Raw genomic sequence first — 11,546 nt, 5'->3', positions numbered from 1 at the left:
AGATATCTTATATAAGATATAATATCTTATAAGATATCTTATATAAGATATAAAATATCTTATACCTTTTACTATATCTTTTATATAAGATATCTTATATAAGATATAAAATATCTTATACCTTTTACTATATCTTTTATATAAGATATCTTATATAAGATATAAAATATCTTATACCTTTTACTATATCTTTTATATAAGATATCTTTTACTATATATTTTACTAAAAGATGCTATATCAACATTTAACATTCTTCTATAATGAGATGATATAATGAAATACCATTATATCATTAGCTATTATAATGAGATGCAATTATATTGATCGTCTCATTATAAAGCATTGAATACATTGAATATTGATTAATTGATTAAATGATTAAACTGATTAAATTTGATTAAATGAGGTTTTACTACATTATGAAACCTTTTTGAATCAGTTGCTCTGACTACATTATTTAAATATTCTATCATTTGAGCAAGAATGCAATCTTCTCTTTAAATGTAATATTTGTCAAAACATCTTTTGTGTCAAAGTTCAATAAAGTGAATAACAAAAGAGAAATAGCCTACTTGTGGGACGCTTTTGAGGTCACGCTGTCCCTAGATTAGGTTACTGGTTGGTTGTTTGTAAATATGCCTGCAAGAACGTTATTTCAAAACATTAAGAATATTTTTTTCTGTGGATATACAATTTCTCCAAAATTTATCTCCAGTTTGCTGCATATTTCTTCAGACACAAACTGCCCCAGATTTTCAATGAAGTGCAAACTTTTCTGAATCTCAGATAATCTAACTCATTCAAAGGATTTCATTTGCGCAAAAATGACAGGTCGATGCTTCAAAGAGGCACGCGCAATTTTATAATGCCGTACATTACTGTAAAAACAGTAACAGTTGCACATTTTGGATAACTCCTGGTTAGTTCAGGTGGCTCCGAACCCCCTTTGCGCCGTCAGGACGATGTGCTTTAACAGCAACAGGCGCAAATATCTCCATGCGCACTGAGGGATGAGTGGACAGCCCACCTTCTTGGTGTTCGGACGTTTCACAGACGCCAGCAGCGATGCGGACGCCTCTCCCAGTATTCCTGCTCTTGTTAGTCTCGTTCTTTTATGAATGCACAAGTTTCAGTTGCCCGAGGATCTGCCGATGTTCCTCCGAGACGATCAGATGCAAGTTTACAGCAGAGGCGGGAAAGGACCAGCGGAACAAAAGACTGTAAGTACAGACTGTCATATGGAGTCAAAGTCGATAAAAACACGTCTATGTGCCCGCGTATAATACAATCTGTGATGTTAAGGCGCTGCATAATCATATGAAGCTACTTTCCAGATCAGTCCGCGGGTAATTACGCACAAAATGTTTAATTTTGAGCCAAACATCATTCACGTGGTTTGTTATCAGTTTTCAAAGAAATAATTTTAGTTCATTTTTTTTCTCTGTACAAAACTGGCAGAATAATGTGTGAACATTGCCATGTTTAGCAACGTGTTCTTGTAGAATCTTACGAATAAGATGCAAGGCTGTTCCTAATTTTGAAAAAACAAAACAAAACAAAAAAACATTATTATTTATTGTATTACACCTAATATTTGTCTGACATTTATACATTACATAGACTGCCATTGGCCATCATAATGAGCCCACAGATGATATCTTACTGTGTAAACAATAGTCTAAACTTTGTTCTAGAAGACTTTATAGCAACTGTGCAGCTGCCTCCCACACATTGTTTATGTTCATAATAAGAACAATTTGGATTTAAATAACAGCTGAATAAAAACATATGCACAGACCTTCATGGTCGCTTCAATCAACAAAAAGAACCTCAATGTGTGTTGAACTTAATTACTTCTGAACATGTCAAGTTGGCCTCACAAGGTCATGCACATACAGCATCCTCTCATCCTATGTCTGAGCTCCCCCGACGAGCCTACCAGACTGTGATGAACCTTGAAGGTGGGGAGTCTTGACCCCTGCTTTTATAAATCACAGGACCTTGAATCTGAGCTGATAAGTGCCTGCACACCAAGGCTGGCAGTTTCGTGATTGGATCAGATGCCAAAAACACTCCTAAAGCACACACACACACACACACACACACACACACACACACACACACACACACACACACACACACACACACACACACACACACACACACACACACACACACACACACACACACACACACACACACATACAGAAACTTTTATATTTGGCTAATTAGTTGTTGCCGGGAGGGAATGATGAGACAAGAAACAAATTTGTAGAATGATAAAAGCAGAAATGGGATTCACAACATTGGATTTTCTAAGTCCACAGTGTCAGATTTAAAATAGCTCATTCAAATCAAAACTGTTTTATTTATCTCAACTGGAAATTAAATGTCACAACTCATATCCACAAAGCACCATTGTGCATGGAGATACTGTGGGCAGAGAGGCTCTTCAGTAGCAGTCAGTCTTACAACAAATCTGTAGACACCTCTGACTGAAGATTGTTGCTGTATGACAGTCTTATGACTATCATGACATGCTAACAGCTCAATATCCGGGCAGCAGAGAAGATATTCCACAGTAATATGTCCTGGATAACATCATCACTTGTTGGCAAGCACTGCTAATCCACCTCAATTGCTTTTGCTGCTCCCCTTTAAATAATTTTCTCTGGTCATGTGGTTAGAAAATCTGGTGGCGATTAGAGTTTAAGATCCCACTGTTTCAAACTCTTCAGCTTCACATGTGAAGCTGAAGAGTTTGAAGCTGAAGTGTTTTTATTATTTGTGCAACGACTAATACACCTGGGAGCAAGATAAGTCCAATAGTGTGATGCTGCTCCCACCAAGCTGGACAGTAGTTACAGGGATTTTACATTTGAAAGCCTCACTTCTCTCCACCAAACATTCTTCATGACATTGTAGTCAAATGCCTTGTCTTTGTCTTATGAGATTGAACAGTTCTTTTCTCCAGAGGAAATTTAGCTTGTCCTTTGTGCAACTGCAACTTTTAGATGTTGAGGTTGCAGCATGGGGTTCTTCCTTAGTCAGTACACTTTCAAGTACTGATTATGTCAAACTCACTTCTCTGCAGACAGCGAGATGATTTGTTCCAATTCCTGGAAAAAAAAATACACACACACACACACAAAACTTCTTGCTTTTATATTTGATGAAAGTTATTTGCTCATGATAATTCTGAGCAAATGACTTTTGCTGGAAAAGCAAAAGTTTTATAGTACTATAAATAATTTAAATGGCAAAACTTTAGAAAAGGGTTCACGTCCTTTATGATTCTCTACATACCTATTACACTGAGTCAAAGCTGATCATTTTGCTTTTATTTACTGAAATTTTATTGACATTAAATCAAGGTGATTTGTTGGCTAAAGAGTCACTGTATCATAATCTAATGGCCATCTTCCATCTCTTGTAGGTTTCTTTATCACCTTTCTTTTAAAACTATATCAAGCCATTCTTTTGAGGATTTGAGAGGAGTTCAGAGGATGTATGTATCTGTCTTTTCTTTTAGTGCACCAACAATAATCAGACGAATTTAAAATGTGAACTGTATATTTTTGAAATTTAGTGGGAAAGTGCTGCATTGCTAATTATGCATCATGTTTTTAGCTTTAAATGTCTGCTTTTTTTTGTTTTAGAATAAGTTATCCTACAGCTTTAGAGATCACGTTTAGTTGGCACTGAACAACTATGGCCACACTGAGTTAAACTAACATCTTAATCATGTTGTGTTTGTGTTATTTGCAGTGCGATTGCTCAAAGTGTAACCCTGGAAACCATTGAAGCGTTAGCATTTAGCAATCTTCTCAACCTCTCTGAGATGTAAGTCCTGTCTTTGTGATGCTGTGGGTGAATTTCAGTCCTGATCACCGCGGTGCACCTCAGCTGCTCTTCTTTTTCCTCATGACTGAACAGTTCAATTCAAAATGCAAGGAGTCTGATGCATATCAACAGAAGAGCCTTCAACAACCTACCAAATCTTCGCCTCTTGTAAGAGAACTTGAACTTAAATGCATAACTGTTCAGGTTTAAAATTAAACCTAAATAAGTAAGATTTCATTTACTTGTACATTGCGACAGTACTCATCCATTTGACTTTAACATGTCACATTACAACCACAAACTTCAGTGTATTTTATTAGCAATTTAATTAACACAAATTAGTGCATCTTTGAGGTATAGACTGAAAAGTGTGCTTCAGTCCTTTAAAACCAAAACCAAAGTGGCAGCAGAATCATGATGTGGGGATGCATTTCTTCAAGAAAAATTGAGAAGCTGGTTGGAATTATAAACTTTTTGATTCTGGAAGAAAATGTGGGGCAGATATTTACAAACATGGCTTCCATTGGACCCAGATTCAGTCTCAGTTGGGCTGGAAACAACCCCACACTCCTCACATTCTCCTTTGTAGAAAATGTTGAAATCTGTGCATATTTACTAAAACTTAATAACAATACAAGTATCTCAAATAAAACCCACTTTGAGTTTCCCTGTGTATGAATAGTTTTGCAGAATGCACTACACATACTATGAAAAAGGCGACGTTACGAGACATTTTTTGATGTTTTGCTTCACACAAAAAGTCAAAAATTATTGCAGAAACATTATGTCTTCTTTATCATTGTAGGAGCATCTTAAACACCGGGATAACCCTTTTCCCCGATGTTACATCAATCACTTCTTTCAAATCAGACTTTATTCTGTAAGTCACAATAACATGAAAATCAAGCATAACAATGATTTGTTAACCTCATGCGAAATACAGAGCTACTTTCTGTTAGTGTCTGTAATGATACAGAATGTTCCAGTCTGAACTTTGCTTCTGTTGCAGGGAAATATGCGACAACATTCATCTGCTTGAAGTGCCTCCAAACGCTTTCACTGGAATGACTGAGGGTTATGCTACATTGTAAGTGTGCCTCTGCATTCATGATCACTTAATGAAAATCTTTTTTTTTCTAACATACACTGTTTATTACAGGAATCTCTACAACAATGGTATCAGAGGAATACACAATCATGCCTTCAATGGGACAAAGATAGATAAGCTGTATTCAATAGATTCCTACTTTTTATATATACTTTATATATATAAATATAAAGTATATATATATATATATATATATATATATATATATATATATATATATATATATATATATATATACTATTTTTTTAGGTATTTTTGCTCAGGCAGTAAGAAATGTGCTCACTGGTCCTTTACTCTCTCTGTCTTGTGTAGGGTGCTGAAGAATAATCGAAACCTTGAAATGATCCATAGAGATGCTTTTCAAGGAGCCACTGGTCCAGAGATCTTGTAAGTTATACTTTGTGTTTTTTAAAGGTGACTTATTATGCTTCCAGGAAGACGTTAGGATAGGTCTATGGGCTATACAAAGCAAGTTCATTACACTTTTTGCACAAAATCATTCTTAGATAATAAGATTTTATTCTGATCAGTTCCACCATTGTGAAGTCTCTTCACAATTAGCCACTGTAGGGCGTCTTGTCACTTTATATCCAAACAAGCTGCTGTTGGCCACACCCTCCCAACTCAATGTTTACAATCGCACTTGAAAATGGGCAATTATAGAACAGTATATCTTTGAAAAGCATAAGTTGAGTCTCCTGCACAACCCACAAGAATGCTGCAAGTAGTTTTTTGATGGTAAATCGACAACAAAACACTTGTTTTTTCCAGCAGCCATGCAGCGGTAAAACCAGCTGACCAAAAGTGCTGCAGCTCCACTTGGGTTGCTTGGTAACGGGGAGTTACATTCTGGAGGTTTTCAAAAAACGTGTTTTTGTCTTTTTTAAAACGGTGAAGATGTTTTTCGAGGCAATAGAAATTCAAATCGAAGTACAAGAACATGCAAAATTTAAATTTTGGATAACAAGTCCCCTTTTATTCAGGTGGCATAAGAAGGGAAACATTATTCACACTCACTCTTCAGATAACAAACCTTTAACCAGTTTATCACTCGGCTGTTTTCTGAGTCATGACCCACATATCAAGTGCTGGTAGCAGGAGCTTGCTGACTGCTGCTGTGAACTTTTACAAGGCAGTTTCCTCGTGCAAAGGTCCAAAAATAAAAGGTTGCTCATGTGACACTCTTCTTGGTTAATTCACAGGGATGTTTCTGCAACAGCTCTCACAAGGTTACCTGCTCATGGACTGGAGTCGGTTCTGGTGTTGTTCGCTCAGTCAGCGTACAGTTTGAAAAGGTTGCCTCCTCTGAATGGAATGGGCAGCCTCCGAGAGGCCCATCTCACCTACAATAGCCACTGTTGTGCCCTTCTGAGCTGGAGCCCTCACAGGTGACCTACTCTGTGAATTGTGAAAGGATAAAGTTCCCTTCAAATGTATCCATACCCATTGTAGCTTTATGTACAGAGCTGTTGTCCTAAAAAGTGGAAAACCTTTCTGTAAACTGGGCTGAATAGAAATCGAGCCCACACTTTTCAGATATTTCTAACATATAACAATGATGCGCTAACTTGTTAGAGTCTCTCGCATAAAATCTCATTAACATTTGTTGATATTTTTTTTGGTTTTAACAAAAAGAGTGGAACATTTCACTGAGTTGGAATACTTTTGCAAGAAATTGTAGAAATGTTTTCTTTCTTTTGTCCCCAATCGTGAAAATTGGCTGTTTAATAGTGGAAAGTTAGAATGCTCCATCCTCGTCTTCTTTCCCTCTATGATCACACACAGAAAAGGTCTAATTATGGTATGAGTACTTTAACAACAGCAGAATCAGACAACGTTTTAAGTTTAAGTTCAAGATTGAATCTGAATATATGGCACAAATCAGAAAATAAAACTTAAACAGGAAGAAAACAAGTGTTTTAGAAAGGGATGGGAACCATTTTTGAGATTCTGTTTTTCTTCACATTCCACCAAACAAACAACATGTAAAGACTCAGAAGAGGAACACAGCCTTCCTACTTGTTCGGGTTGAAAGGTCTGCCATAAACTGCACCTGTTCAGTTTTGTGCTGAGAAGTCAGGAGAGCGAGCGATAGAAACTGGATTTTTTTTGTGTCTAAATTGTATTTGTCATGTAAAGATCTAGTGAAGTTTTATGACAAGGATGCAGGAGTGATTTCTTCTGGGAATTTTTCCAGTGGGATATTTTGTATTATTTATTTGGAGGAAAGTGAATATAGATGTGAGCTCTCTTTTTTCTTCACTGTCTGTTTGCAGTGATGTTAGCTGATGATTCTTCCGGCAAAATTTCTCATGTAAACTTCTTTAAAAATGTAAATACAAAAACTTTTTTAAGCTAGGTTTGTGGTTAGCACTTGAAGAAATCCCCAGAATTCAATGGTTTGAAGCTGTTTTGTTGTAAAAATGATCAAAACACTCCAAACTTGACCTGGCATATCTTTAGCTGATATCAGGAAGCTTTTGCAATATTATATGAGAGACCAAATGATCATCTGAGCTTACAGGATTTGTTGCCGTTGCAAAAAAAGAGAAAAAAAAATCAATCTCAAATCATCTTTTTTCCTGTTTTGCATATTTTTAAATTTGATGGATTTTTTTTACACTCTTAGTTAGTTCAAAACAAGAAATATGTAAAATGAGATTATAAATTTATTCTGGTTTTCTAGGGACTTCTCAGCTAATGCTCCGTGGGATAATTCTTCTACATCTTGTAAAGAAGGGAATCCATCAGCAAGGTAAGATATTTTTCTGCTCATGCTGAACTCATAGTTCATACCAGTTTCTATGTATTACCTTCCAAAAGTCATCAACTTTCTGAAAATTCAATTTAAGGGAATGGTTTGGATTCTTGCAAGGGATGTTCTGTGAAACTTAAAAGAAAAAACTCTGAGAAAAGGTTAGGTTCAGCTAACATTCCCTGAGCTTTTGTTAGGGATCTGCTTTTGTGGAGAGTTGAGCCTGACAATGTGATGAAATAGTAGTTAGTATTAATAGTTATTTTGCATAGTATATATTTCATTAAACGGGGGTCAAACATAGTGCTGTAAGATATTTGCTATGGGTAGAGAAACTACAGTGGACTCCTGGTATTCCCTGAGGTTTGGGACCACAGCCACATGTAAATCACTGAAATACGTGAATAACTACCCCTCTAAAAACAATTACTATTGCGAATTTTAACCTTAATATGCGTTAATCCATAGAGTGTAAAGGGTGCCAGCACTACTGCAGAAGCTAATATTTACAGTCTTTCTTATTTCCACTCTGTGGGGTACAACCAATCAGCAAAAAGGAAATCAAATGGAGCTTCTTTGGATGCTTTGGAAACGACAAGTAGCATTGGAGATCGATATTTCAGCTTCCCAATCTGCATTTTTTTTGGGGAAATATTTTTAGATACTATGCTATGTGAAAAAATGAATAATTTAGAGAAACATAGAGTCTAGAGTCTTTATTATCTGTGTCTTGTCTTTTTGCGTCTCTTACAGATTTCAGAGGGTTATCGGTGGCACAGGCGACACACCTCCGCTTGGGGGCTGGTCGTTTTATTCTGAATCTGACCTGCAAGACACCACCTTTCAAGATGTGGATGACCTCTATTCTCAGTGGGTGGACTTCTGCCACTCAGTCATCTGCACACCAGAAGAGGATGCCTTCAATCCCTGTGAGGACCTTTCTGGGTTCAGTTTTCTCAGAGTTGCTATTTGGTTCATCAATATACTCGCTATCACAGGCAACCTGATGGTGCTGCTGGTTTTCTTTATCAGCCGAAACAAGCTAACCGTGCCTCGCTTCCTCATGTGCCACCTGGCCTTTGCTGACCTCTGCATCGGTGTCTATCTTCTGGTGATCGCTACGGTAGACCTGAGGACTCGTGGTCATTACAGTCAACACGCCATCGAGTGGCAAACCGGGCCTGGCTGTAGCGCTGCAGGCTTCCTGTCTGTGTTTGGCGGCGAGCTGTCGGTCTACACGCTGTCCACCATCACTTTGGAGCGCTGGCACACCATCACCAACGCTCTGCATGTAAAACGCCATCTGGTCCTGACAAAGGCTGCGGGTATAATGGCAGCGGGTTGGTTTCTGTGTCTGGGCATGGGGATGCTGCCCCTGGTTGGCGTCAGCAGCTACACCAAAGTCAGCATGTGCTTACCCATGGACATAGAAACCCCCCTAGCACAGACTTTCATCATCATCATCCTGCTCCTCAATGTGGGGGCCTTCATCGTCGTGTGCGTTTGCTATGTGCTTATTTACTTGGCTGTGAAGAACCCTGAGGTCCCTGAAAGAAGCTCGGACACCAGGATGGCAAAACGAATGGCTGTGCTCATCTTCACCGACTTCCTCTGCATGGCGCCCATCTCCTTCTTTGCTATTTCTGCCGCCTTTAAGTTTCCTCTCATCACCGTCACCAACTCCAAGATTCTGTTGGTCCTCTTCTTTCCCATCAACTCGTGTGCCAACCCCTTCCTGTATGCTATTTTCACCAAGGCCTTCAGAAAGGACGCCTATCAGCTCATGAACGCAATGGGATGCCGTAAAAGCAAGGCCAACATTTATCATTTGAAGGCCTGCTGCTCCGAAAATGCAATGAATAGCAACTTGAGATCCAATAATAAAGAAGCGCAGACTGGAGTGAACATGGCTCCCATATCACATCAGGATCTGCAACCTAAGGATGAGCAGGAGATAACCTGAAGACAGAAAGGGACAAAAATATTTGGACATGAAGGATCACTGGGGGTTGGTTGGGGAATGTTTAGTTTTTAATGGGATTCCTTACTTGTTGTCATAACTCCATATATGATGCTCCACTGTTAAAGACTTACCATTTTTATAGGTTACCATTTAAAACATGAATGTAATCCTCTGACACATGATACATTTCTTCTCTGTCAGATCAGAAACCATGCAAGTTTACAATGAAATACCAGCAGTTAATTATTTATGAACCTTCTCGTTTATCACATCTGCAATGCCTTGCAAAGGTATTTAAACCCCTCAGAGATTTTCTAAATTTGTCAGGATTTTATCTGATAAATGAACACAAAGAAGTAAATAACTGGGTTTTATAGTTTTACCAGTAAAAATCTCAAAAGTATAACTTGCATTTGTTTTCCGTCCCCCTCTACTTTCATACCGCTAAGTAAAATCCAGTGCACTGAGAAGTCAGCTAAGTGACAGAGTCCAGTAGCGTGGAAGTTAATGTCAGTATAAAGACACCTGTTGTGTGAAGGCTTCAGTTATTCATTTCAGAAAACTAAGCGAAAACTGACAGAGCTGGGGTAAGACTGGAGGAGCTGCAGAAATCCACAACAGATTTCCACAGAAAACGGGGGATTCACAGGAGGAAGAATATCCTCTGATGATATGAGAACAAAACTGATCTTACTGTGAAGCATGGTGGTGGCAGCATCATGTTGTGGGGACAAAGTTAGGTGGTAACTAGTTACATTTACTTGAGTAACCTTTTGAAAAAACAAAAAAAACCTTTTCCAAGTACTATGTTGAACTATTACTTGAGAAATAGAACAATAGAGTAGCAGTATTATGAATTACTGCTACTCATGCCTGACTAAAATTTCTGGATACCCTACCAGTAATTTTGATTATTTTAATTAAAAATTCACCTGACATCAGCATCTGCAGTGTCTGTTAAAGTTCTGTAAGTTTTATATTGAAAATAAACTGATTTGGAAAAATGTTTATTTTGCCTGATTTTGTTGTTTTGTAATTTTGTTATTTATATGCATTATTTTCATTCTGATCTTTGAAATACCAAAATTTCCACATGACTTTATATTTTGGTGATGTAACTTAAATATTAAATGATTGTTCTTTTGGTCAGTTACTCAGTACTTGAGTAGCCTTTTTACCAAATACTTTTTTACTCTTACTCGATTAATTTCTTGAATGACTGCTTTTTACTTTTACTTGAGTAAATATGTTGAAGTAGTGCTACTTTCACTTAAGTGCAGCTTTTAGGTACTTGGTTTTTTTTTGACAAAAAGTTATTAGAGACGACGAGAAAGTAGACAAAACTTTATACAGAACAATCTTGGAAGAAAAGACTGATATCTGGGTGAAGGATCACCTTCCAGCAGAAAAACAACTATATACATCCAGCTGGAGATACAATGACACAATTTGAATCAAAGTATTCATGTGATAGAATGGCCTAGTCAAAGTCCAGACCTAAAGTGGCAAGCTCTAAAAATGTACGTTTTCAGGCAATCCCTATGTAGTTTGACTCAGCTGAAGCCATTTTGAAAGTTTTGGGAGACACGTCTCTCAAAGTTTTGGAAGAGTTGCAGCTCTTGAACAAAATGTGATTCTCCAAATTGTTGACTCAGGAGAGCTAAATGCAAATGTGCCATGTCTAATAATAAGGTTTGTTTTAACGTGACAATAATTACGAAAATAAAAATTGATTTATGGGGGAAAATCACCACCTCTTCTTTCCAAAATTTGTTTTAGACAAAAATAATCACTTTTAGGGAAATACATTACATTTTTTTCTAAAAAATAAAGCTAACGATGCATTATTACTTCTTAAAATCTTAAATGACATTTA

General features: G+C 37.3%; 1 protein-coding gene across 1 annotated transcript; it reads left to right on the top strand.

Moving 5' to 3' along the window:
- Positions 1-941: 941 nt before the first annotated feature.
- lhcgr (luteinizing hormone/choriogonadotropin receptor) lies at positions 942-10,680 on the top strand. Its single transcript, XM_007546233.2, has 11 exons — positions 942-1,221; positions 3,438-3,509; positions 3,770-3,844; positions 3,938-4,012; positions 4,650-4,724; positions 4,854-4,931; positions 5,004-5,072; positions 5,265-5,339; positions 6,155-6,340; positions 7,639-7,707; positions 8,461-10,680. The coding sequence occupies exons 1-11, from the start codon at positions 1,067-1,069 to the stop codon at positions 9,668-9,670; spliced, it is 2,139 nt and encodes a 712-aa protein (XP_007546295.1). The 5' UTR covers positions 942-1,066; the 3' UTR covers positions 9,671-10,680.
- Positions 10,681-11,546: the final 866 nt, after the last annotated feature.

This window comes from Poecilia formosa, unplaced genomic scaffold, assembly GCF_000485575.1.
Source record: "Poecilia formosa unplaced genomic scaffold, Poecilia_formosa-5.1.2 Scaffold15, whole genome shotgun sequence".
Lineage (NCBI taxonomy): Eukaryota > Metazoa > Chordata > Actinopteri > Cyprinodontiformes > Poeciliidae > Poecilia > Poecilia formosa.
This window is presented reverse-complemented; position numbering and strand designations above follow the sequence as displayed.